General features: G+C 45.7%; 1 protein-coding gene across 1 annotated transcript in view; it reads right to left on the bottom strand.

Annotated features, from left to right (window-relative positions):
- Nucleotides 1–9,110: 9,110 nt before the first annotated feature.
- Nucleotides 9,111–27,781, bottom strand: part of Lhcgr (luteinizing hormone/choriogonadotropin receptor) — a 76,363-nt gene continuing 57,692 nt past the window's right edge. The window contains exons 9-11 of the mRNA XM_045137281.1: nt 24,678–24,863; nt 17,335–17,415; nt 9,111–10,230 (exon numbers count right to left, since the gene is read on the bottom strand). Of these exons, the coding sequence (XP_044993216.1) occupies nt 9,111–10,230; nt 17,335–17,415; nt 24,678–24,863 (1,387 nt within the window). The remainder of the gene's footprint in view (nt 10,231–17,334; nt 17,416–24,677; nt 24,864–27,781) is intronic.

Genomic DNA, 27,781 nt, shown 5'->3' with positions numbered 1-27,781 from the left:
CACAGAGACCTACAAGGTCTCCCAAAAGAAGACAGATTTATGTCAGAGTGTTTGAGGACCCACCACAGGTCAGTGGTAAGACCCTACAGCTGAAGACACCCTATCCGGTTGACATGTAAAATGGCATGGCATGGCTGGAAGCCGGAAGGGAGTCAGTCCCCAGACAGTGTGTCTAGTGTTGGAAGGTGCTACATGATCGACTGGGGGGATAATGATCAGTATCTGCCCAAGCAACAAATGGTCTAACCTACTTAGCAGCAAACAACCTGGTGTGATGCCCACACAAGTCCAATAGTGGTGCATAGCCATGGTGGGAAACCAACTGCTCTCGGTTTTGCTAACTGATCTGCTCAGTGAAATGGAACCCATAGCTGGTGCTGGGAAACAAGTCAGAACCAGATCCAACAATGAGCTCGCTCTCCATTAAATTCTCTCTAAAAACAGTGGTTATCACATTTACTTGATGCTAACTTTACTCTCCATTGGAGAATCTGCTTCTTTTTATGCAGGTAGACGCAGATCCTAAGGAACAGAACCACCCCATCATACCTCAAAAGGGCCCCAGCTGAGGGCTGGAGAGAGGGCTTAGTGGTTAAGTGCTTGCCTGTGAAGCATAAGGACCCTGGTTTGAGGCTTGATTCTCCAGGACCCACGTTAGCCAGATGCACAAGGGGGCGCACACATCTGGAGTTTGTTTTCAGTGGCTGGAGGCCCCAGCACACCCATTCTCCCTCTCTCTCTCTCTCTCTATCTGCCTCTTCCTCTCTCTGTTGCTCTCAAATAAATAAATGAAAATAAAAAACAAAAAAATTTTAAAAAGGGCTCTAGCTGAAACTAAGAATAATAATTGGGGAAACATGCAAGAATGCTGTATTTTTGGCGAACCAGGAACCAGCACAATGGTGAAGGAGATAGACACAGAGAACGCTCAACTCCTACCAAAACCGATATCCAGAGACGCAGAGGCTCCCAAGATCTCAACACTGAAGCAGACCTAAGACGAACCCAACATGGCTCAGGGAAATTTGCGTAAGAGGGGGAGGAAAGAATGTCAGAGCCACACGTTGGGTCATGACATACAGAGACATTTCCTCCTACCCAAAACTAAAGGCTAACCCCACAATGCCTGACCCATATACCCCAATGAGGAGGGTCCCTGTGGAGGGGGGGAGGACAGGGAGGAGGCTAACAATGGTATCAACTTGACTGTATTCACTGACTACAAAAATAAAAAAAAATTAAAAAAATCAAGTGAAAGGTAGGCCCATCACAAAACAAAGCCCAATATTAATTATCCCTGCGTGCTGTGTTCATTTTGCTGGTAATTACAGAGAGAATTGAGTGCACCAAAAGATTCTGGATCTAGTTCCCATTCATTTTCTAGGCAACTGTTGCATAAAAAAAAAAAAATCTTAGTTTTTGTTTAGTCGTTTAATTCAGTGATTTTTGATTCTTTTTTGGTGAGATTCCATACTCTGGAATATATTTTGATAACCTCGTTTGCATTTGAATACACACTGATACACATGACACCAGTTGAAGGAAAGATTCAGAGGACCATTCTTGCCTTGAACACAGTGGTCTTCTACTTTATCCGTTGACTGTGCATGGCTTCACTAAAAAATCAGAGGGTCTTGATTCACTAAGTTGATTTCACTATTCATAGATACCAGCTTTATTAATATGTTGACCTTCATGACTTCATTTTATTTCATTTACCATATTATTTAATATGTTTTGTGAGATCCAGTTCTCATCAAGTTCATTATTTTTCTTTTATTTTTTAAAAATTTATATTTTTTTATGTGAGAGAAACTGATACAGAGACAGAGTCAGAAGAGAGAGAGAGAATTGGCCTGCCAGGGCCTCAGCCACTGAAGTCAAACTCCAGATGCTTGCACCACCTAGTGGGCATGTGCGACCTTGTGCTTGCCTCACCTTTGTGTGTCTGGCTTAGGTGGAATCTGGAGAGTCGAACATGGGTCCTTAGGCTTCACAGGCAAGTGCCTTAACCACTAAGCCATCTCTCCAGCCCTTTTATTATTTATTTATTTTGGCTTTTCAAGGTAGTGACTCACTCTAGCCCAGGCTGACCTGGAATTCACTATGTTGTCTCAGGGTGGCCTTGAACTCACAGCAATCCTCCTACTTCTGCCTCCCGAGTGCTGGGACTGAAGGCATGTGCCACTCTGCCTGGCTCTCCTTTTATTTTATTTTATTTATTCATGAATTTTTTTCAAGATAGAGTCTTATTCTAGTCCAAGCTGACCTGGAATTCACTATGTAATCTCAGGGTGGCCTTGAACTCACAGTGATCGCCCTACCTCTGCCTCCTGAGTGCTGGGATCTAAGGCGTGTGCCACCACACCCGGCTACCTTTTATTTTATTTTTGTTTGCCATTAATTAATCACATGAATGGGGTTTAGTAAGAAATTTCAATACATGTATGCAGCATGTGGGGATAAAATCCAGGCAGAATGCTCTGCCCTTGCCTTTCCCAACCGCGAGCCATCAGTACTGCAGGTAAGTCAAGTTTAAATTTTTTTCCATATATGAGAGAGGCATGTTTAATCTGTATGATAAATGCTAATGCTTACATTGTAAAAGAGAGACGTCTTCACTAGTTCTGCAGTTGAAAGTGTTTGTTTGAGACTTGGCCTGGCTATCATACTGATTTTTATTTTTTCAGGCACTGTTCCAACATGTCCAAGGCAAATATTTCTTACTGTAATTTATTTTTAACTATTTTATTTATTTATTTATTTGAGAGAGAAAGAGAGAGAGAGAAAGAGAGAGAGAGAGAGAGAGAGAGAGAGAGAGAGGGAGAATATGGGTGTGTCAGGGCCTCCAGCCACTGCATATGAACTCCAGATTCAGGGTCCACCTTGTACATCTGGCTTATGTGGGCACTGGGTAATTGAACCTGGATTCTTTGGCTTTGCGGACAAAGGTCTTAACTGCTAAGCCATCTCTCCAGCCCCTTACTGTAATTTATAACCAAAAGCCGTGGTGTCAGGTTTGAAGTCCTCAGGCAATGCAGTGGTAACTGCTGTCACATGCCCTTTTATAGATGGAGGGAGGTGTCTCTTGTTATATATAGTTCCTGTGTTTGAGGAGACCCGTGGTTGTATCATGCGCCTTCATTTTATTGCCAGTGTTCGAGAATTTCTCTAGATTTTCTCATGTTCATATCCTGTAGTGCTTCCTTAATGTACTTTCTACCTCTCTGTTGGGCAAGCTCCTGCTGAGTTTGAAGAGAATTAGTCTCTTAGGGACTGACTGACTGACCTTACCGGGGACTCTTGCTTTGCCTATTTTATTCGACGTGTAGGACACCTCAGTGCTGAATGTAGAAAAACACAGACTTCACACAGCCCTGGGATTCTCATCCCAACGGACTTCTGGTTTGTTCATTTGAGCTGTTCAGTAAGAACAACTGCTAATTATTTATTTATTTGAGAGTGACAGACAGAGAGGAAGAGGCAGATAGAGAGAGAGAGAATGGGCGCGCCAGGGCCTCCAGCCTCTGCAAACGAACTCCAGACGCGTGCGCCCCCTTGTGCATCTGGCTAACGTGGGACCTGGGGAACCGAGCCTCGAACCGGGGTCCTTAGGCTTCACAGGCAAGCGCTTAACCGCTAAGCCATCTCTCCAGCCCGCAACTGCTACTTAGGTTAGTGAGAGGGGCATTTTATTTTGAGTCGTGTTCTAATAGTCTCATATTATGCTGATTTTCATGTCAGTATATTCTAGGAGTGTTGCGAACTATGCGATTTAGAAACAGAAATGTAAATTGTAAGCAGGATGCCTGTGGTATAACTTAGGGGGAAAAAAAAAGATAGTAACTGAAAATAGAGTCCTCCTTATGCACAAGGGGGTACATCTCATGGCCCCCGGTGCATGCTTGACACCTTAAATGTACGGTGCTTTTTCCTGTGTGTGCTTTAGTGTTCCGGCCTTTACCAGAGCTAGCCTGCTATCCAATGTGCGTGTTAGCGTCCCACACACCCCAGTTAGTCTGCTGTTGTTTGTTTTTGAGGTAGCGTCTTACTGTGGCCCAGGCTGACCTGGAATTCACTATGGAGTCTCAGGGTGGCCTCGAACTCACGGCGATCGTCCTACTTCTGCCTCCCGAGTGCCGGCATTAAAGGCGTGCGCCACCACCATGCCCGGCTAGTCTGCTGTTTTATATGCACTATATTCTTCACACATCCTCCAGAGTTAGGCTGCTGCTCTGTGTGCACTTAGTTTAGTGTTCCCATTGACACCGAGTTTGTCTGCTTTTCTACCCTTTATTTCCGGAGCCTCATTCGCAACACTACGGTTGTACTTTGGGTTCCTTAAACACATGCTCCCTGGTCTTGTGACAGGGATTCTGATAACCATGATGGCCGCTGAATGACTCACGGGCATGAACCATGTATTGTGTGTGACTGCTCAGGAAAGTGCTCAAAAACTCATGAACTGCACTAAAGAGATGGCTCAGCTGTTCAGTGTGTTTTCTGTGCATGCTTGAGAGCCCGGGACTACGCTATTTTGTATCTTCAGAACTCATACAAAACATCTAGGAGGACTGGGGAGATGGCTTAGTGGTTCGAGCATTTGCCTCTGAAGCCTAAGGACCTGGGTTTGATTCTCCAGGACACACGCAAGACAGATGCACAAGGTGGGGGGGGGCATATGTGTCTGCAGTTCCTATGCAGTGGCCAGAGGCCCTGGTGTGCCCATTCTCTCTCTCTCTCACACACACACAAATAACTAATTAAAATATTTGCTGGGCGTGGTGGCACACGCCTTTAATCCTGGCACTTGGGAGGCAGAGGTAGGAGGATCGTCATGAGTTCAAGGCTACCCTGAGACTACATAGTGAATTCCAGGTCAGCCTGGACCAGAATGAGACCCTACTTCGAGAAAAAAAAAAAAAAAAAAAAAGCTAGGCACGGAGCAACGCATGTCTAACCCTAGTCCTGTGAGAACTGGAGACTGGAGGATCACTGAGGCTCATGAATAACAAATTCTGGAATCAGTAAGAGACTCCATTGCAAGGGAAAACAGGTGGTTGAGTGATGAAGGGAGACGCCTGATGCTCTCCTCCAGCTGCATCACATTAGCCCAAATGGCACAACATTATATACACACACACGTGCATCCACCACACACCCCCCCCCCCACAACTACATGCCACAATGCTAGACACACACCAATAATGCCGAGTTACTCCTGGAGTTTTGTAGGTACTAGCTTCAGACTTGCTGACCGTGGGTAACTGGACCCTGGAAAGCAAAACTGTGTCACCCAGGCTGAGGAGCAGGGTCTGATGTGAACACATTCATTGGAACCTCTGCGAGAGAGACTTTTTCATTTGCGTGTACACTTGGTGTATTTCTGAGAAAAATGAAAATTAAGCCCTTTACAGCAAATTGCAGTAAACAGGGAGCCAAACACCAATCAATGTCTTTTGAAGTTATTTTGTGAGATTTTTATGATTCATTCCAGATTGGTTAATCCTTTTTAGCTATTCTGAAACCCTTCAGTCATAATATAGAAGAACATGGTCTACAAGCATAAAATAGAAACATAAGTCCCCTGAGTAAGTGGTTTCTTAATATTTGGGTCAGAGGGATTTTGAGGCCTAGAGATCTGTATGCTAGATATGGACTATGGGAAATATGTCTTAGCAAGGGCTGCTTTATATCTCAGTTAAAACATGGATCAATTTGAGGGCTGGAGAGATGGCTTAGCAGTGAAGGCACTTGCCTGCAAAGCCAAAGGACCCAGGTTTGATTCCCTAGGACCCACACAAGCCAGATGCACAAAGTGGTGCAGGCATCTGGAGTTTGTTGGCAGTGGCTGGAGGCCCTGAAACACCCTCATCCTTCCCTATACCTGCCTCTTTCTCTCTCTCAATAAAAAAAAAAAAAATTAAATAGATCAATTTGAAAAGTAGCTCAGAGGTAGAACATTTGCTTACCGTTCATGAGAGCCGGGGTTTGATTCCCATACCACCAGAACCAAACCAAACCAAAGAAAACCCAACTATGATGTTTAAGGTCATAGGACAGATGGGATGGACGACACAAAGAGGAAAATGCGAGTAGTTATCACCAAAATTCCTAATATAGGTAAACTAAGGGAGGACTTACAGAGATAATGACACTCATCTAGGCTAAAGGAAGCATGAGCGATCTGGATGAGTGTTCAGGAAGTCTGGAGAGCTAGGGAGACCATTAAGGATGATATATTTATTTTCACTCTGCTTTATTCCACATAAAGGAGGTATCTGGACTATAATGCATTAGGGACAGAGTAGATTAAGGAGGATTTGATAAAAATAGCTAAACCTGTAGTTGGACTTCAGAGGGGGTAGAAAAGAGGACAGGTAAGGAACAAGCTATTGCAATGGTCCGGATGGCCCAGGTGCTCATATGGAGCTGCGTGCAGTGTGACAAGGGAAAATAAAACTGGAACCATCTATTTCGTGCAGGACACAGCAGCAGAGGAAAGAAAAGCGGATCTAAGGACAGATTCGGTAGTGTTCTTTGAGAGTCAGGCTAGGAGCTCAAGCTTAAATGGATAGGTACTGACGAGTGGCTTAGTAATTCTGCCCAGGCATGTCACAAGATGAAATTGAGTTTTGGGAGGATGCGCCAGTGGTGGTACGTATAACAGTGAATGCGGAAAAAGCTTGGCTGTAAATACCAATTAAGGAGCTATTGCAGGATTCCAGGAGCAAGGGAGAATGCGCTGAATATATGCGTGGCAGTAAGAATAGAAAATAAGGAATTTGTTTGGCAATTCAAACATAGATCTTGTTGACTGAAGAGTATGGGAATGAGAATGAGGAAGACATTCAACCTTGATGCTATTAAAATTTAAATTGTAATGAAAAAAATAAAGATTATTATTTATGTAGAAGGTCATGAACTTTATTTTCAGATCATACTATAAGTGCTTTAGGCTTGAAAGATTTAAAAGCATATACATTAACTGTCTCTATAAGTATAGATTTAAATTTTTCCTTATTTTGCTTTCTGCTTTTTTATTAGTTTCTTTGTTGATCCTGGAATTTATGAGTCAAAAGGATATTAACTAGTTATACAACAATATGACAAGTTATTATGTCATATATCTGAGATACATTCCAGAACAATCCTTTGTGAGAGAGGACTGCATATGAATAAAGTAATTTTGTAAAGGAGCAGAAAAGTCATAATGTGAAAAGCACCTTAGAAGAGGTATTTTGTAAAGTTTATAATATTCTTTAAAAGATTTTTAAATTTAGCCAGGCTTGGTGGTGCACACCTTTAATCCCAGCACTCGGGAGGCAGAGATGAGGATCACCATGAGCTCAAGGCCACCCTGAAACTGCAGAGTAAATTCCAGGTCAGCCTGGACTAGAGTGAAACCTTATCTCGAAAAGCCAAAAAAATAAAAATAAAAATAAAAATAAAAAAGAATTTTTATTTTATTTATTTGAGAGAGACAGACAGAGAAAGAAGCAATGCAAATAGATAGAGAAAGAGAGAGAAGAATGGGTGTGTCAGGATCTCTAGCCATTGCAAATATGCAAATAAACTCCAGGCGAATGTGCCACCTTGTGCATCTGTCTTATGTGAGTACTGGGGAACTGAACCTGAATCCTTAGGTTTTGCAGGCAAGCACTTTAACCACTAAGCCATCTCTCTAGCCCAAGTTCATAATATTCACTTTGGTAACTTTACATAGTAATCCAAAATTGAAAGCATACTAGAAAAGGGGGTGGAAAGACTGTAAGAGCCACATGTTGAGACATCATGCCCCGAGGTATTCCCTTCTCCCCAAAATAACTGATTACTGTTCCCACAGTGCATAATCATAACCCCGTGGGGAATACCTGCAACCCCACTGAGGAGAGACCCCAACGGAATGGGGGCCAGGGTCGAGGGAAAAGGGGGTACCAACCCATCATGTATCCACAGAAACATCTTGTTAATAATAATAATAACAATAAACATTAAAAAAGATAAGCCAAACAAATAGGCTGATATGTGTCTTCAGGTTAAAATTTAAATAGATTGTGAGTAAAAGAAGTACCTAGAACAATGCTAGCCAATAAAACCTATTGCAATGATGAAATCCTTTGTGCTGCCCGATACGGTAATTGTATGTCACATGCACGAAGCACTTTAAACGAGGCTGAGAAACTCCTCTTTTCATCTTGTGTAACTTGGCCACGTGTGGCTAATACCTATGGGGTTGCATAATGCATTTCTGGAGTATATTTCCCAAGTGATCTGAGGGTAGAGACCACTGTAAATTTCTCATCTGTTATGAATATATATATGTGTGTTTTGTTTTTGTTGAGGTAGGGTCTCACTCTAGCTCAGGCTGGACTGGAATTTACTCTGTAGTTTCAGGGTGGCCTTGAACTCAGTGATCCTCCCACCTCTGCCTCCCAAGTGCTGGGATTAAAGGCGTGCGCCACCACGCCCGCCTTGCAGTCATATTTTTAAGGAATGCAGTGAAAATTACAAAATTGAAGTGAAAAAGATCATAGGCACACAAAACACCCCTTCAGTTTTTTTTCTTCATAGTAGATTCGACAAACATAAAACGTAAAAGTTTCTAAGCACTCAACTTGGCAATTTTATGTCATGTACTCGGGACGGTTCTCAGACTGGCAATGGTCACAGACCATGCTTCTTTGAACAAAGTACAACTTTCTTACTCAGTGTGGCTATGAATAATTACTTTCCTAAAACCTATGCTTGGTCTGGAAAGATGGCTTAGCAGTTAAGCGCTTGCCTGTGAAGCCTAAGGACCCCGGTTCGAGGCTCGATTCCCCAGGACCCATGTTAGCCAGATGCACAAGGGGGCGCACGCGTCTGGAGATCGTTTGCAGTGGCTGGAGGTCCTGGCGCGCCCATTCTGTCTCTCTCTCTCTCTCTCTCTGTCACTCTCAAATAAATAAATAAAAATATTTAAAAAAATTTTTAAAAAACCTACTCTTTATATTAGAGTTGCTGGTTGGGGAAGCTTTCTTTCGAACAGGTTTTAAGTCCAGTCCCACACTGTGATGAACTGATGTGAGAGCCGGCGCTCTGTCCTCAGCCTCGTTGAGAAAGGCCGGCTACAGACCGTGCAGCGAGGACAGCGTGGGGGCCGGCTGGGCGGGCACGTTCGATCGGGATCCTGGCAAGCCACGTTTGCAGCCGGAGGTGTGCGGCGAGAGCTCCTTCCTTCTGTAAAGTTCAGCCCGACGCCTGCAGCAGCCGAACTTGCTCAGCAGCAGGAAGAAATCTCTCCGGAATGCCTCCGTGAAGATCGCGTAGAGAAACGGGTTGGCGCAGGAGTTGACAGGATAGAAAAGCACCAGGAGCACTTTGGAGTTGGTGACCGTGATAAGGGGCACTTTGAAGGCGGCCGAGATGGCAAAAAAGGAGATAGGGGCCATGCAGGTGAAGTTGGTGAAGATGAGCACGGCCATCTTCTTGGCGATCTTGGTGTCTTTGTTGGTGGCCATGGGCCCCGGCTTTCGGACGGCGAGGTAGATTTTGACGTAGCAGGCGCAGACCACGACGAAGGCCACCACGTTGAGGGTGAGGATGGCTAAGATGTACACTTGCGAGAGGCTGGATTCCACGTCCATCGGGAGGCAGATGCTGACCTTCATGTAGTTGCTGACGCCCACGAGGGGCAGCAGGGCGATCAGAGTGGACAAGAGCCACCCTCCAAGCATGATGGGCACGGCGTGTCTCAGCCTCAGCTTCTGGTCCAGCTGCACGGCGTAGGTGATGGTGTGCCACCTCTCCACGGTGATGACCGTGAGCGTGTAGACCGAGAGCTCGCTGGCAAACACGGTGAAAAACCCGGCCGCGCTGCATCCGCTGCCGGTCTGCCAGTCTATGGCGTGGTTGTAGTACTGGCCTTGGGTCTGCGAATCAACCGAGGCAATGAGCAGCAGGTAGAGCCCCATGCAGAAGTCTGCAAAGGACAGGTGGCACATGAGGAAACGGGGCACCGTCAGCTTGTAGCGACTGCTCAGGAGGACAAAGAGGACCGTCAGGTTGCCCGTGATGGCCAGGATGTTGATCAGCCAAATGAGGACCCTCAGGAAGTCATAGCCCATGATGTCCTCGCACGGGTTGAAAGCGTCTGGCTCCGGAGCACAGCGGAGGGTCCTGGGCGAGCAGAAGCCGTAGTCATAGTCCCAACCGCTCAGTTCGCTCTCCGCGAAGATGGCAGAGTAGCTATAAAAAGAAGATTGGCTTGACGAGAACTCAAGGGGGTTTTTCGATGACTCTGGAGCATTAAAAGAATTACAGTGGAAACAGTGGACACTGCAAGCCTTATAATTGGGCAGCCAGGCCAAAAGAGCCAACGGGTGCAATAGTGGCAGGTCTGTAATGGTGGAAACCAACTGCCCTCCAGTTGGACTGGAGGCCCGCTCCATGGCAGGGGAACACATCCCTGATACTGAAAACTTAAAACAGGGGTAGCCATGAGCCCTAGGGGTGTCACATCTGCTGATGTCTGGAAACATGTGTATACTATGCTTATCAAACTGCCCAGTAAGCACTTCTCTTAATGTTCATACCCTTATATTAACGCTACTCTCACTTTGGGTAGAGAATCTTCTCTTTTCAGATGGCAGTGACCCTGGGATGACTCAGAAGGTATCATAGTGCTGGAAAGAAGTGACTGGAGTACCGAGTAACATCTCGATCACACCTTCCAAGGCTCAGGGTCCATTGCAGAAGTGGTGGCAGAAAGAATGTAAGAGCCAAAGGAAAGGAAGGACTCCTTACAACGTGCTCCCTGCAGACATAAAATGGCCTGGATATCCATGACCTCACAGTGCCTGACACTACCTACACAAGACCATCATAAGAGGAGGAAAAGATCATGCCATCAAAATAAAAGAGAGACTGATTGAGAGGGGGAGGGGATATGATGGAGAGTGGAGTTTCAAAGGGGAAAGTGGGGGGTGGGGAGGGAGAGTATGACCATGGGATTTTTTTCTAATCATAGATAATGTTAATAAAAATTGAGAAAAACAAACAAACAACAACAACAAAAAGAATTACAGTGGGTTTTTAGAGCGTAAGAAACAACAGAAAACAAAGCCATGACAGCCTGGGCCTCACATGTATTTCTTTGATTTGCTAGAGTTGCCTCAGCAGGAAACGAGAGGCCATCTGGACTCTATGTTATATTATATATGTTGAATCCAGTGATGCAAAAACTGAAGGAAGTTGTTCACGGAGGAGACAATGCTTTTTCGTTAGAAAACAAATGTAGAGGCATAATGTTTATGTGCTAAAACCTAAAAAGAATCCTTTCTTGGCATTTCCTAAGCTATTTATCTCATCTTGTTGCCAACCGAATTGCTATGAAGCTGTTTGTGGCAGCGTCCCGTGGGATTAGAAGGCTGGCCGCATAAGACTCACCAGCTCTTGGGGCCCTGTTTGCATGGAAATCCCTGGCTAATCCAATAGCTCAAATGGGACATAGGAACCCACAGCAGACATCTAGAAACCTAGGAATAGGGGACTGGGGAGATGGCTCTGCAGTTAAAGGCACTTGCTTGCAAAGCCTGATGGCCAAGGTTCTATTTCCTAGCACGCACCAAAGGTCAGACACAAAAGTGTTATATACATCAGGCAATCTCTGTGTATGTTTGCAGTGGCAAGAGCCCCTGGTGTGCATGCATGCACACATACACATACATACACACACTAAATAGGTCAAAGGTATTTATTATTAAAAAAATTTTGTTTATTTTTATTTATTTGAAAGTGACAGAGAAAGAGGCAGACAGAGAGAGAGAGAGAGAGAGAGAGAGAGAGAGAGAGAGAGAATGGGCATGCCAGGGCCTCCAGCCACTGCAAATGAACTCCAGATGCGTGCGCCCCCTTGTGCATCTGGCTAACGTGGGTCCTGGGGAATCAAGCCTAGAACCGGGGTCCTTAGGCTTCATAGGCAAGCGCTTAACCACTAAGCCATCTCTCCAGGCTGAGATATTTATTATTTTTAAAGAGTTTTTAAAAGTTTTTATTTATTTATTTGGGGGAGAGAGAGAGAGAGAGAGAGAGAGAAAGAGAGAGGCAGACAGAGGAGGGGCATGCCAAGGCCTCCAGCCACTGCAAACTAACTCCAGATCCATGCGCTACCTTGTGCATCTGGCTTATGTGGGTCCTGGGGAATCGAACCTAGGTCCTCTGGCTTTGTGGCAGAGTGCCTCAACCACTAAGCCATCTCTCTATCCCTAAAATATATTTTTTAAAGAAATAGAAGTAGAGGAAGAATAGTTATGGACAATTGGAAGGAATGATGGATAAAAACAGACCCCTGAAGGAAAGTCAGAAGGAAGTGTCCCTCCTGCCACACCCAGCCCCACTGCTACCTCCTGGATTCATGGTTGCGTTTTCTCCTATGAAGCAAATATATTAGTTTCTTCCTGACATTTAAAATCCAGCTCTACCCCTCTCGCCATTTCAGCCTGTGCATCCCTCCTGCAATGGCTTTTCCTGAACAAAAAAATCCATTAACTCCGTAACTCAACTGTTCCCCATGTCTCCACTGACTATAGGATAAAATCCATATTCCTTCTGATGAGCTCCACGGATTTCCTTGGTCTGGATTCTGCCTACTTCTAGCAATTTCTTTCTCCCCTCACCGCTCGGGTGCATTCTCCCACACCCTGAAAGACAAATTCCTCTAAGGAAAACCTGTCTTGCGTCTTTCTTTTTCCACTACAGTTGCACTGAGTTTCCGAAACATTCAGTGCTGTGGTTTTGAGCTTAGTGGAGTAATGCTTGCCTAACAAGTGGGAAGGCTCTAACATCAGTCCTGAGCACCGACCCCAGAGGAAAAAAAATAAAGATGATGCATGTCTGGTTCTCTTCTTCTCTTCCTTCCTCTTCCTCTTCTTTTCCTCCTCCACCTTCTTCTTGTTTTTTTTTTTTAATTTTTTGTTTTTTATTTATTTATTGATTGATTTATTTATTTAAGAGTGACAGACAGAGAAAGAGGCAGAGAGAGAGAGAGAGAGAAAAGAGAGAGAGAGAGGAGAGAGAGAGAGAAGAGGGAGAACGGGTGCACCAGGGCCTCCAGCCACTGCAAACGAACCCCAGACGCGTGCGCCCCCTTGTGCATCTGGCTAACGTGGGACCTGGGGAACCGAGCCTCGAACCGGGGTCCTTAGGCTTCACGGGCAAGCGCTTAACCGCTAAGCCATCTCTCCAGCCTTTTGTTTTTTTTTGGTTTTTCAAAGTAGGGTCTCACTCTAGCCCAGGCTGACCTGGAACTCACTCTGTAGTTACAGCATGGCCTTGAACTCACAACGATTCTCCTACCTCTGCCTCCCAAGTGCGGGGATCAAAGGCGTGCGCCATCATACCTCGTGGCCTCTTGGTTTTCCGAAGATGGAGAAATGCATCTTAGTTATTTCTGGAGTCACAGTGCCTAGCACAGTGTGGCTCAGTGTCCACTTAGGAAATCTTTGTGCAGTGAAGAAATCTAAAGTAGGGCAGCCCTGGCTTTGGGAGGACAGTGACATGGACACCTGGTGACAACAGGGGCCGAGGCACCTTGCTTAGCTCACACTCTGCTAATCTTGGGAGATGGAGCAATGGGTGTAATTTTCTGTGAAGGCCATTGCTCATATAGTTTTTTTCACCTCAGGGCTGCTCCCATGAAAATCTCTCTCTGCTCTCAAAATATTTCATGTTGTACATCAGAAATTATGTACCTAATTCGCTGAGTGGATGAGGAAATATGTTTGAGGTACACAATATTGCAGGGGAACGCAGATATATTTTTTTTTGAAAGGAGAGGAAATTGTGCTCACATCTGAAAGGATATTAAAATGTTCACAATGGCCAATTTGGGTTTGGAAGAGGGTTGTCGCTACCTGCAGAGGACCGCCAAGAAACCTCATATATTTCATTATTAGACACTTTCAGTGGCGACGCGGTTATTCGTCTTATCACGGACCAATATAATTACGTATTTTAATCTCCAAGTAGGAAATTGTTAAAAAGAAGTATTAAAGATTACACGATTCTTCTCACTGATGCTTACAAATCATTGCGACTGAACTCTTCATTTTGTTAATAAGGAAACTGAAATTAAAGAAGGAAAGCGTGACAAGCCCAAAGTTTCTTGGGGAAAGGCTGGGGACAATGGCAACATGAAGTTTCCACATTTGCTTTCCAGAGACCTCTATTGTACTTTATCTTCTAGTTAATAGTTTACACAGTGTTGCCCTGGAACCATTTCTATCAACATCACCTGTGTGTGTGTGTGTGTGTGTGTGTGTCTGTTGAAATGCAGATTCCTGGTTCCTCCCCAAGCTCTGAATTAAGTCTCTAGGCACATAGCTCAGGAATCTGCAAATTCTACGGATGCTTCATACAAAATCGTCAAAAAAGAAATCTTGACTATCTTAATTTATCTGTCTTTTTTTTTTTCCCCTTCTGAAATCACCTCAAGCTTCAGAAACGTCTTCCATGACTTCGGAATGCAATTAAGATGTCAAGCATGTGCCCTCGACTTCCCTCCTTGGTTCGCCTCCCTGTCCAGCTTCTGTCTGGAGTGTTTCTCCTTGGCTGTTTGTTCTTAGGCCAAACGTCCACCTGCTCTGCTTGCCCACATCCTGGCCCGGCTTCTGAGGGCAGCACAGTGACAGCCTGGCATGGAGCCACCTTCCGTGCCAGAGGCTCTGGGTGGGGGGAAGCGTGAGTGGGCTTGAGGGGTTTCGTAACATTGGGTGGGAGGAAGCGGAAGTCGGGGTACCTCTGCTGTGTTGGAAATTAAGGAAGAAAGAGGGATTAAGGAGAGAAGAGGTCGCTGTTAGGAGGGTAATGGGACAGTCACAGGGTGAGATCGCCATGTTCTCTTGGGGATCACAGGTTAAGACTCGGTGGCTTTCGGAGGTCTAATATCTAGGGACTCACGACGGCTACCTGATGGGAAAGAGAGGGTCAGGATTTTATAAAAACGGATGTGGACTGTGTATTTGTTTCAGGTCGTTTTGAAGGATGCTGGCTTAGAAAGCTTGTCTTCCAGCAGCGTTAAATAGCAAACTCAAAGCTGCTGCTGGTCTGGGAAGGCTGGGGTGGGGGACTGATTGATGGAGACTGCACAGGGTTGCTTAGACTGACTCCTCCCACAGGCACCCCTAGTCACCCCAGCTGATCAAATCTAGCACTGCTCGCCCCACTGAGGAGCACCGTCGTGTGATTGCAAAGGAGTCTTGCGGAAGGCAGCTGGGATGTTGGATGTTTTAGTTTCATCGCCCACTTGACGAGGCCTAGAATCACCCGTGAGGAATTCACGTTAGCCTCTGTGCATCTCAGTGGAGGATTACGTAGCTCAAGTTAGCCTCCGTGCAAGCCCGCGAGGGACTCTTTTCATGTAGTAATTTGGGTGGGCAGCTCCATCCCGTGGGCTGGAGGATCGAGGATTGGATAAAACGTTGCAGGCGAGCTCAGTGCCAGCCCTCAGCCCTCTCCGCTCTCTCACCGTGTGCTGAATGTGCCCAGATGCCCCAAACTCCTGTGGTTATACCTTCCCATCACGATAGACTTCCAGAAGCAGCAAAAAAAGGAAACCTTTCCTTTTTTAAGCTGCTCTGGTTAGGTATGTTGTCTCAGTGACAAGAAAGTAACGGCTACAGTGGCTGGTGGATGCCAACACAGAAGGGGGACGAAAGGGGGGGACATTGGTGGTGGTGGCAGGAAGAGGGGTGCGTGTCAGATGTGGCAAACTCAAAGAGAAGCAGAAGGAAACACAATACTACTTATTCTTGCTGCCGCCACACCCTTAGGCTCCTTCTAGAGGAGAAAAGAAATGGCTGTCCTCAAAAAAGCATCAGTGTCGCCCCGTGCCGAAGGGTTCTGCCAAGGGTTCATGCTGTGCCCAGAGGTGCCACTTGCCCGCTGTCTCTGCATCCCTCTGAAACCGATAGCAGAGACAAAGGGAAAATGGAAGAGACCTACCACGGGTCTCCGAGGGGGCACCTCTTTTTGTAGCCTTAAGGGCAACATAGGAGGAATAATAAGATTCTAGCCTCAGTGAATGTGGCTTAGGGGCACAGAGATTATCTTTTGTGTCGTGCCCTTTTATAACTGAAGGTGAGTGAAATGCCAGGGCAGTCAGCACTTCAAGCAGGAAAAAAAAAAATGTTTAAAAGTTAGTCAGGAAAACAGAAGCAGATGGAGCTCATGTCTGGTGTATATTAGTGGTAGTATTAAGATTAATATGAGGGGCTGGAGAGATGGCTTAGTGGTTAAGCGCTTGCCTATGAAGCCTAAGGACCCCAGTTCGAGGCTTGGTTCTCCAGGTCCCACGTTAGCTAGATGTACAAGGGGGTGCACGCGTCTGGAGCTCGTTTGCAGAGGCTGGAAGCCCTGGCGCGCCCATTCTCTCTCTCTCCCTCTATCTGTCTTTCTCTCTGTCTGTCGCTCTCAAATAAATAAATAAATAAATAAATAAAAATTAAAAAAAAAAAGATTAATATGAGAAGAAGTGACATTGGGGTGCTCAGCACTGAAACATCTCGATCACACCTTCCAAGGCTCAGGGTCTAATGTGGAAGAGGTGGAGGAAAGAATGTAAGAGCCAAAGGAAGGGTAGGACTCCTTACAAGGTGCTCCCCCCAGACACAAAATGGCCTGGATATCCATGACCTCACAGTGCCTGACACTACCTACACAAGACCGTCATCATAGGAGGAAAAGATCATGACATCCAAATAAAAGAGAGCCTGATTGAGAGGGGGAGGGGATATGATGGAGAGTGGAATTGTGAAGCGGAATGTGTGGGGGGATTACAATGGTTTATTGTCTATAATTATGGAAGTTGTCCATAAAAAAAGACGAGCACTGGAGAAAACAGAGTCATACAAATCTCAGCTACACAGTGGTCAGTTGGCCTACATTTCACTGAAGGGCGGTGGTTACTTCTAGAAGCTACCTCTGTAATCAGTGAATCTCGTTAATCAGTTAATCTTGTACAATGCGAACCATGCGTCTGGCATCCAAATGTCTTCCTATAATAAAACTGATATTCTAGACATTAATATACAGCATAACAATTCAGATCTATTCTTACAAGTGAATTTCCTGATTCATTTATTTATTTATTTTTATTTCTTGGCACCTGTACACCTTGCCGCCACTTGCAAAGAATAAATTTCCTCTTTTAAGTTATTGAAAAAAAAAAAAAACACCTTGCAAACATCCCGTAACCAAGAATTTGATCAAAAGGAAATTATTGGCACCAGTAATAATGAGGTCTACGCAGAACGGAATATGGCTTCCCGTGTTTCTTTGCACGCAAATACTTACAGTGTGTCATTATTTGGCTTTCTTACTGTGCTTTCACATTGTTTGGAAAAGTTTTCAAAAATGGAAAATGAAAAATTCTGTCTGAAAGAGAAAAGATGGGGTGGGTGAGGAAAGCCATTGAGCTTTGGTCTTTCAACCTGATCATGTCTATTTATACCTCATTCATCTAAATTCTTTACCTATCACACTGGTGGTGCGTTCTGTGCCATTGTCCTCACTAAAGTGCCTCCCGAGGAGAGAGTAAAGCCTTCTGAATTGTCATTAGTGAGCCGCGAGCTTAAACAAAATGCTTCTGAATGCTAAGTGTTTTGTGTGGGCTCTAGAGATTGGAAAAAAGAAACAACAACCCAACAACGTAAATCTGTTGTATTGAATCATGGAATTTTCAATGTTGATTAAAAGCTGCCCTTGTGTATTCATGATAGCTCCTTACTCACTCTCCTCCTCTTTATAGGCCTTGATTGAACTATTTGGATTTCATGCCTTTGAATTGCAAACTGGAAATCTCTCTGTAAGGGCTCTGAGGCGCTGAGCATGACATTATGGTGCAAAAACAGGAAGGACTGCTCTCCGTTCCTCCATCTGTCTCTTCCTCTGAGAAGTCTGGCTTGTGGAAGAGCACATGACAAAATCAATAAGGCTGCAATGGGGCTGGAAGCTTGAGGACCCCGGTTCGAGGCTCGGTTCCCCAGGACCCACGTTAGCCAGATGCACAAGCGGGCGCATGCATCTGGAGTTCGTTTTCAGAGGCTGCAGGCTCTGATGCGCCCATCTTCACTCTATCTATCTGCCTCTTTCTCTCTGTCTGTGTCAAATAAATAAATTAAAAAAAATTTTTTTTTAAAGGCCAATCTGTTGAGCTTGCCTTAAAAAAAAGAGAAATATTTACATAGGGATGAAACTCAAGGCAAGTACAAAAAAATGAGTAAAGGATGAGGAGAGGGGCTGAGTGGGTAGGGACGGCAAGAGTTCCAGCATGAGAGCCTGCAGCAACCTGTGTTCGAGCCTCAGCATCCACATAAGAAACAGCTAGGCGTGGCCATGCATGCCCATACACTCTTGTCCTGTGGGGAGCAGAAACCAGAGAATTGCTGGGCCTCGCTGGGCTGCAAACCCAGTCCTGTGGGGAGCAGTGACTTAGGAATCTCTGGGGCTCACTAGTCCATCAGTCTGACTGAAAAAAACAAAACAAAACAACAACAATAAAAAAAAAAAAAAAACTGACAGTTCCAGGTTCAGCTCAGACTCCATCACAAGCAAAATCAAAGTGAAGGCATGGCAGAGGAACACGTGCCACCTTTTCATCTGGCCTATGCATGTGTACACGTGGCATGCATGCATTTGTACAGACGTGTGCATGTATCACACACACACACACACACCCACACACACCTACAAGATTAAAAAAAAGAATGATGGGAGTGACTGGTGAGATGGTTCAATGGGTAAGAACGCTTCCTGTGCAAACAGGAACACCACGAGTTTGAATCCCCAGGCCCTATGTAAAAAACTGGATGTAGGGACTAGGGAAATAGCATAGCGGTTACAGTATTTGCCTGCGAAGCCTAAGGACCGGGTTCGATTCCCTAGGACCCACGTAAGGCAGATGCATAAGGGGACACATGTGTCTGGAGTTCTTACGCAGTGGCCGGAGGCCCTGGCGTGCACATTCTCTCTGTCTCTTTCTCTCTCATAAATAAATACATAAAATATTTTGAAAAGCTGGGTGTGGCCATGCATGTCTGTAACCACTGATGGAGAAGAGACAAGAGGATTTCTGGAACTCACAGTAAGTCTAGTTAAAAAACCATGAGCTCGGGTTCACAGAGACATGGTCTGAAGGAAAACAACGCAGAGAAGCCACAGAGGAGGAAGGCTGATAGCATCCTTTGACCTCTGCATGCATGTATGAACGCAGGCATATACATATACATGCTTATCATCCATACACACACACACACACACACACACACACACACACACACACACACACACAGGAGTGATGAGGCAGTTCAAACTGGACATTCATCTTTAGCATCAATGAGACAATGCCTTGGAGGAGTGACTTGGTACAACAGTAGAAAAGGTGGACTGTATGTCAGAATTACTTGATCTAAGAGAATTCCTAAAATTAATCAGCTTGTTATTCTAGGTTAGTATGACACATCTTCAAGCTTGAATCAAATAGTGTGTGTGTGTTGGGGGGGGGGAGGGCGGGATAGGGAGGGAGGGGAGCCAGGTCTGGCTCTGCATCTGACAGAGATATCCTGTGTAGACAAACCCACAGTTAACAATAGCTTGGCCTTCAAATGTTAATACTGGGTGATGGCCATTCTATTTTTGTTTGTTTGTTTATTTTTATTTATTTGCGAGCGACAGAGAGAGAGCGAGAGAGAGAGAGAGAGAGAGAGAGAGAGAGAGAGAGAGACGCACCAGGGCCTCCAGCCACTGCAAATGAACTCCAGATGCATGCATCCCCTTGTGCATCTGGCTAATGTGGGTCCTGGGGAATCGAGCCTCGAACCGGGGTCCTTAGGCTTCACAGGCAAGCGCTTAACCACTAAGCCATCTCTCCAGCCACCCCCCTTTTTTATGAAAAATGGAAAATAATTTTTACCTCTCTCTCTTTTTCTCCCCCCCCCCCACCGTGTGTGTGTGTGTGTGTGTGTGTGTGTGTGTGTGTGTGTGTGTGTGTGTGTACCTGTGTGGCGGCATGCAGGGGGAGGACAGAGGACCACTTGGAAGTGTCTTTGCTCCACGGTCTTTGGAAAAAGGTCTTTTGCATCTGCAAACAAACTACCTGTGAGCTTCGGATTCTCCTGGCTCCCCCTCCCATTGCTGAAGGCACATTGGGATCACAGATGCATCTGGCTCCCTGTGAGTGCTGGGGAATTGAACCCAGGCTCTCAGGCTTTGAATGCAAACTCCCTTAGGCTCTGAGCCATTTCCCCCAGCCCTCTTTTTGAAAGTTTAGTCACAGATTCCAAGAGCATCTTGGAGGCCATCTGCCTAGGCAGCCAAGTTCCTTATCCATAGCTTGTTCCTCAGTTTACACAGACATCTCCCAGACCTGGCTTTGACTTTCTATCCTCACTGGTCACTAGAGCTTGGGTCACACAAGACCCATGAGTCAGCTAAATGTCCCAGTTCTATTGCAGACAGCCTCCATGTAGCCTCATTCTCTTCCAGTCCCGATACTTGACTCTGATTGCATAATTCACATTTTTCCCCTACTCAGAGGTAGTTTCTTTCAAAAATTTATATTTTGTTTATTTTTATTTATTTATTTGAGAGTGACAGACAAAGAAGGAAAGAGGCAGAGAGAGAGAGGGAGAAAATGGGCACACCAGGGCCTGCAGCCACTGCAAACAAACACCAGGTACATGCACCACCTTAAACTGGGGTCTTTAGGCTTCATAGGCAAACGCTTATCTGCTAATCCATTTCTCTAGCCCTCAAAAAAATTAAAAAAATAAGAGCCCTTCCAGGTGTGATGGCGCACACCTTTAATCCCCGTACTCGGGAGGCAGAGGTAGGAGGATCGCCATGAGTTCGAGGCCACCCTGGGACTACATAGTGAGTTCCAGGTCAGCCTGGACTAGAATGAGACCCTACCTTGAAAAACAAACAAACAACAACAACAAAAATAAGAGCCTTTAAGCATTTACATGGCAGTAATTTAGTAGGGATAGGAGCTTTTGGCCCCAAAGTGTGTGTTCAGAATCAGCTTTCTCTTAAAGCAGCATCTTTGGTCTTCTCATTGACCTCACCGCCTTTGCTATCTTGAGCCCATCTTCCCTTGTGTCAGCCCAGTGAGGGTTAGCAAAGCAAATTCGCATGGCCTCGCTTGAAGCTAGTCATTGCTCCTCATGCTTTAAACACCTTACGCTGGGACTCGGACCACCACAGTCTGGCTTCCCCTCCTGACCCAGCTCCCTCCGTGAGCCCACAAGTGTTCTCAGGTGATGTTCATAGAGTGTTTCTTGCCTCTGTACTTCCCCATGAGCCATTTCATCTTTTTGTAAAAATTATTTTATTACTTATTTATTTATGTGACAGAGAAAGAGGGAGACAGAGTGAGAGAATGGGCACCCCAGGGCCTCCAGCCGCTGCAAATGAACTCCAGACGCGTGCGCCCCCTTGTGCATCTGGCTAACGTGCGTCCCAGGGAATGCAACCTGAGTCCTTTGGCTTTGCAAGCAAACACCTTAACCACTAAGCCATCCTTCCAGCCCCATTCCATCTTCTTGGCATGCTTTCCCTCAAGCCTCTTCAACTAGGTTCAGCAGAGGTCACCTCCCTTTGGAATCACCTTTTAGAGGACTGGAGACATGGGTCATGGGTCACACAACTGACAGAACTGGGGTTCAGATCCCAAGTGCCCTGCCCTAGTAAACAAAAGATCTGGAAAGGGCCAGGGAGATGGATGAAGGTGAAGACATGTGCCTGCAAAGCCTAATGAACCTGGTTCAGTTCCCCAGGACCCACGTAAGGCCATATGCACCAAGTCGTGCATGCATCTGGAGATCCTTTGCAGTGGCTAGAAGCCCTGGCACGCCCATATTCTCTCTCTCTCTTTCTCTCTCTGCTTGCAAATAAATAAGTAAAAATATTTTTTTAAAAAAAGATCCAGGAAGATACCTGACATTAACCTCTGGCTTCCACACACATATGCACAGAACACACATCTGAATAGATACATACCAATGCAAATTAAAAAAAAAAAAAAAGAGGGCTGGAGAGGTGACTTAGCAGTTAAGACATTTGCCTGCAAAGCCAAAGGATCCTGGTTCAACTCTCCAGGACCCATGTAAGCCAGATGCACAAGGTGGTGCATGCGTCTGGAGTTTGTTTGCAGTGGCTGGAGGACCTGGCATACCCATTCTCTCTTTCTCTCTCTCTCTCTCTCTCTCTCTCTCTCTCTCTCAATTTCTCTCTCTGCCTCTTTCTCTCTCTGTCTGCTTGTCATTTTCAAATAAATAAATAAAAATAAACAACAACAACAGAAAAAAGAGGTCTGGAGAGATGGCTTAGCAGTTAAGACATTTACCTGCAAAGCCAAAGGATCTGGGTTTGACTCTCCAGGACCCACATACACAAGGGGGGCACATGCATCTGGAGTTCATTTGCAGCGGCTGGGGGCCCTGGCGTGCTCATTCTCTCTCTTAAATAAATAAATAAAATATATTTTTTAAAAAAGTCGAAAGTGGGCTGGAGAGATAGCTTAGCGGTTAAGATGCTTGCCTGTGAAGCCTAAGGACCCAAGTTAGATTCTCCAGGTCCCATGTAAGCCAGATGCACAAGGTGGGGCGGGAGGCGCATGCATCTGGAGTTCGTTCGCAGTGGCTAAAGGCCCTGGTGTGCCCATTCTTTCTCTGTCCCTCTCTCTCTCCATCCCTCTGTCTCCAATAAATAAATAAAAACGATTAAAAATAAATTTTAAAGAAAGTAGAAAGAAAAAGAAAATAAAAAAAAGTTCCTTATAAATCTTTGCTGCCATGTAGTCACTCTGGCTCCAGTGCCCGCTCCTTCATTCTCCATGAAGTCACGACATCTGCCCATGGCGCTCGGGGTGCCCGCCACACTCTGGGGGGCTGCGCTGAGTCCCACTTATCTTTTTTCATCTCCAGACCTGACACACTGTTTGCAACACCGCTGTCCGCTTAAAGTTCTTTGAAGCTCTGTCAATGCTGCATCCTTTCAAACACAGCCAGTGTTTTCAGAGGCCCCCAAATCTTTAGGCAGAACCAAAGCTCCCCACACAAGGCAGAAATCACACAGGCTGCTTGATTAGTTATAAATAGGTTGATGCCAAACAAAGACGGGCAGCCCGGTGTCGTTCTCTCAGCGCATGATCTAATTAATTGATGGAGCTTATGTTTGCAGATTATAAGAATCGCTCTTCAGGGCGCTCTTTTCTCCCCTTGTGCATTGTGACCCTCCAGTGGGGTATGAAAACAATAGACTACATCTAGGCTGGCAGGGAAGACAAACAGGAAACAGTGCAGAGGGCATACGGACAGGACAGATATGGAGAGTTAACCATTGCTTTGTTTTCTTTCATTACATATGTTACATGTATTGGGTCACGATGCAAAAAAAAAAAAAAAAAAAAAAAAAAATAAAAGAAAAAAAAAGTTTTTCTTTCTGTGCATCTCAGTTAGAAAAACCTGGCAGGGCTGGAGAGACGGCTTAGCGGTTAAGCGCTTGCCTGTGAAGCCTAAGGACCCCGGTTCGAGGCTCGGTTCCCCAGGACCCACGTTAGCCAGATGCACAAGGGGGCGCACGCGTCTGGAGTTCGTTTGCAGTGGCTGGAGGCCCTGGTGCATCCATTCTCTCTCTCTCTCTCTGCCTCTTTCTCTCTATCTGTCACTCTCAAATAAATAAATAAAAATGAAAACAAAAAAGCAATTAAAAAAAGAAAAGCCTGGCAAATAATGCTTTAAGAAAATAATGAAATTCTGAACCTCATCCCTCACCCCCCACACACACACACACAGAGTCTGACTTGCAGTGAATCAATCAGTTGCCCTTCACTGGACACACACCAGCCAGGACCTCCTGCCCTTTCTCCTCACACACTTGGCTAATCCTTAGGGAGATAGGATTCTGTTCTGAAATGAAAGATGCTTTCTGCCTGGAGAAAAAAATAGCTTTTTAAACAAACAAACAAACAAACAAACAAACAAACAAACAAACACTTTCTTTAGTATTTTGTGTCCATCTAACTGTCCTGAGCCCACTTCTTAGAAAATTATGCTTTCTGGAAAGTGGTGGGTCTTTCCAGAAGCCAGCTTCGCCATTGCTGAAATAGTTTATAATAATTCAGTTAGCCCAGGATCGGCTGCAAAAGTCTTCTGGCTGCAGGGTGTGTCAATTCTCCTGCTGCAGTTTTCGTGAGACTAAGGGACAGCTCACTGAGTCTTCTTATCCATCTCGAGGTGATTGTGGAGCTGCCCATGAAGGCAGGGCCCCGTGGGGCCACATGTTGTTCCCAAGTCCAAGTTTCTGCCAGGGTGGAGCTGGTCTTACTTTTATTTATTTATTGTTCATTTTTATTTATTTATTTATTTATTTGAGAGTGACAGACAGAGAGAGAAAGAGGCAGAGAGAGAAAGAGAGAGAGAGAGAGAGAGAGAATGGGCGCGCCAGGGCTTCCAGCCTCTGCAAACGAACTCCAGACGCGTGCGCCCCCTTGTGCATCTGGCTAACATGGGACCTGGGGAACCGAGCCTCGAACCAGGGTCCTTAGGCTTCACAGGCAAGCGCTTAACCGCTAAGCCATCTTATTTATTTATTTATTTATTTTAACGCATGCATTTATTTATTTATTTATTACTTACTCTTTCGTTGGCAAGTTTCGGAAGGCACAGCAGTGGCTCGGGTAAGTGAACGTGGCATCCAGGAGACTGGTAAATTTTTCCCTCGATGGCAGTTTTTTCAGAGAGTAGGAGGAGGTGGCGATAAGCGTCTGAATGGACTCCAGCCCGTAGCTTGGCAGGGCCTGTAATTTGGTGGAAGAAATGTCCCTGAACCAGAAGGAGAGAAAGATTTTTTTTTTGTTTTTTATTGACTTATTTTCTTCAGAGATGGAGACTTGCCCTCAATGGTCCTCTCCTAGGTGCCGAGAAATCTTTTCTCTGCTTACCCTTTTCTCTCATCCTCCATTTCAGTTACTCTCATTGAGAGCTGAGTTCCAAAGAAAAAGAGTTTTTTTTTTTTTCTCATCGGCACCCCATTATTCTTTCCAAGGGCACCTGCCATCCCTTCATTAGACTTTCTGCTTCTTCGACTCAGTTCTCCCCCACATTCTCCCTCTTTGCACTTAGCAGAAGTCAAATAACTGCTTGCTTGCTGAGACAGGCCACACATGATGTTGCCAATGGCTTTTGCGCTCTGCCCCAGGGGAGGGAAAATATATCGGGGCTTCAGACTGCCTGGGTCTTTGATTGATCAAGCTCGGTAGGGGAGGTTTGCTTGAAGTGAGGGCTGGTCGCTGTTAAGAGCCACGGGGCAGCATTTTCCCCCCTCTACCTGGGAAGCAGAAAGTGTGTTCTCTAGAAGCCAGCTGGATGATTCTGTCCAAGGCAAGCAAACATCCTTGGGTCCTGGGCACAACTGTGGAAAGCTCTGGCCTTTTTGAAACAAGGCTCTGTTTTTACCAGACTTCAGGCATAAGTGCAAGAAAAGCCCCCGAATCTCAGGAGGATCAAGAGCGGGTGAGACTTTTAAATTCGGCTCATCTTCTAAGGTGGTTCTGCCTCCCCAAGACTTCCCAAGCAGTGCAGGCTCCTTTGGGAGTCTGCCTGCATACAATGATACTCAGGACATAGCACGTGTGATGGATGGAGGGAAGGAGATATGAACGAAATAGGTAAGGCTCCTGGAGAGGCAGTGAAGGATAATTCACCCCAGGACCTCCAGGCTTCCTCTGCCCCGGTGTGCTTGTGGATTTGGAGAATTCATGTTCCCATCTTGATTTAGAAGTCCTGTATCTCACTGGCTCGAGGTTGAACACAGGACTCTTCGCAGATATAGTTTATTTTTATTGTTGCTGTTGTTGTTGTTGTGTGTGTGGGGGTGTCATTCCTTCTTTTTTAAAAAAATATTTTATTTACTTATTTATTTGAGAGAGAGGGAGGAAGAGGGAGAGAGAGAGCGAGTGAGCGAGAGAGAATGGTTGTGTCAGGGCCTCCAGCTACTGCAAATGAACTCCAGATGCATGCACTTCCTTGTGCATCTGGCTTATGAGGGTCCTGGGGAGTCGAACCAGGGTCCTTAGGTTTCGCAGGCAAACGCCTTAACTGCTAAGCCATTTCCCCAGCCCTGTCATTCCTTCTTTTGATACAGGGTCTTTCAATGGCCTGCAGCTAGCTTGCTTGCCTGCTTCCTTCCTTCTTTCCTTCCTTCCTTCCTTCCTTCCTTCCTTCCTTCCTTCCTTCCTTCCTTCCTTCCTTTCTTCCTTTCTTTCTTTCTTTCTTTTGCATGAGTACATTTGAAATTAGGACCTTAGAAACAGCGAGGCTTCAATACAGAGGGATGAGCCTCTGGGAGTGGATTTGTTCTGGGGCTAGAATGGATGCTTCTGGATGCTTCCACTAGACACCATCCCAATCCTGAGGGAGGAACGAGTTTACTTCTTAGGAAGGAAGAGGGCTAGGGTGAGGCTCTTGCTCCAAACATGACAGCTAGGCACTCTTAGTGATTTCTGGGCCAAGCCAGTGGCTCTTCAAGACTGCCACGCAAGGCTTTTTATTGTTGGAGGATTTTAGGGTTCAGTAGGGGGTCCCCCAAGTTTAGGAACCCTAATTTTGGGTCCTGTCCTATTTTTTTAACAAAGAATTGATAAATATAGACTCAAGAAGGATACATGATTAGTTATTGAGTTTATTTAGGGAAACATCACACATTGTGGGCTTTATTTAAGGGACACTGGGATGTAGGTAGAAGACTATTGCAGAGTCCGAGACACATGGAAAGCAGGAAACATGCACTTATGTGGAGAAAGGCACAGCATAGTTCATAAGAGAAATGGAGGCCTTTAGGCAGAGAGGCTGGAGCAGAGCCGTAAGCCCGTGGGAGACCGAACCGAGGGGCTTATAGGGAGATTGAGAAGAAACATATACGGCATGGGTCCTGAGCATCCCCGTGGAGGAAAATTAAGAGAGCAAAGGGTGGTGGCTCAAGGAAGAATAGCAGGCAGAAAATGTCAAATCAAAGTAGACACCAGGAAATTCAGGTGAGAAACAAGTCTTACCCATGGTTTCCACGAGTCTGGAGAAAAACCACACAGGTAGCAGACCCGGAGTTTAGAGGAAACACCCACATGGTAGATCTGGCGTGCAAGGGACAAACCGCACGGGGTGGATTCAGAGACCAGAGGAAAGTCATCCATGCCATTAAAGCGACAAGTTACCCCCACCCCCCACAAACTATGAAACAGAGGCAAGCAGGAAAGTAACCCAGGCCAAGAAGCAGTGCTCAGCTTGGCTGGGTGTGTGTGTGTGTGGGGGGGGACCAGACTCCCATGTATTCAGGCACAGATCACAGGGCAGAGCGAGGAGATAAGGAGGACAAAGGGGAGCTAGAAATAGCACTGACAAGCTTTGGACAGTGGATTGAAAATAGATTCTTACATCAGGTTCAGCTATGATGTAAGGGGAAGACCCGATTGCTTTGTAAATTTAAAAGGGTAGACCCCAGAGGCCGGCCCGCATAGGTATTATGCTAGACTGTGGGCAGGAGTGTGTGTGTGTGTGTGTGTGTGTGTGTGTGTGTGTGTGTGTGTGTGTTTGGGGGGCAGGTGGACTGTAGCTGTGTGGCTGAATCTCAGTCAGACGAAAGTTCTATTCCTGAGTTCCGTTCCTGCCAAGGTGGGCTGGCGTCTTCTGGTTCCCTCTTCGGGTTTCTGTCCCTGACTGAGACTGCCTAAGAGAAACTAGCTTTC

The sequence above is a fragment of the Jaculus jaculus genome, chromosome 18 (genome assembly GCF_020740685.1).
Source record: "Jaculus jaculus isolate mJacJac1 chromosome 18, mJacJac1.mat.Y.cur, whole genome shotgun sequence".
NCBI lineage: Eukaryota > Metazoa > Chordata > Mammalia > Rodentia > Dipodidae > Jaculus > Jaculus jaculus.
The sequence above is the reverse complement of the archived record's forward strand: the minus strand, read 5'-3'. Positions and strand labels throughout refer to the sequence as shown.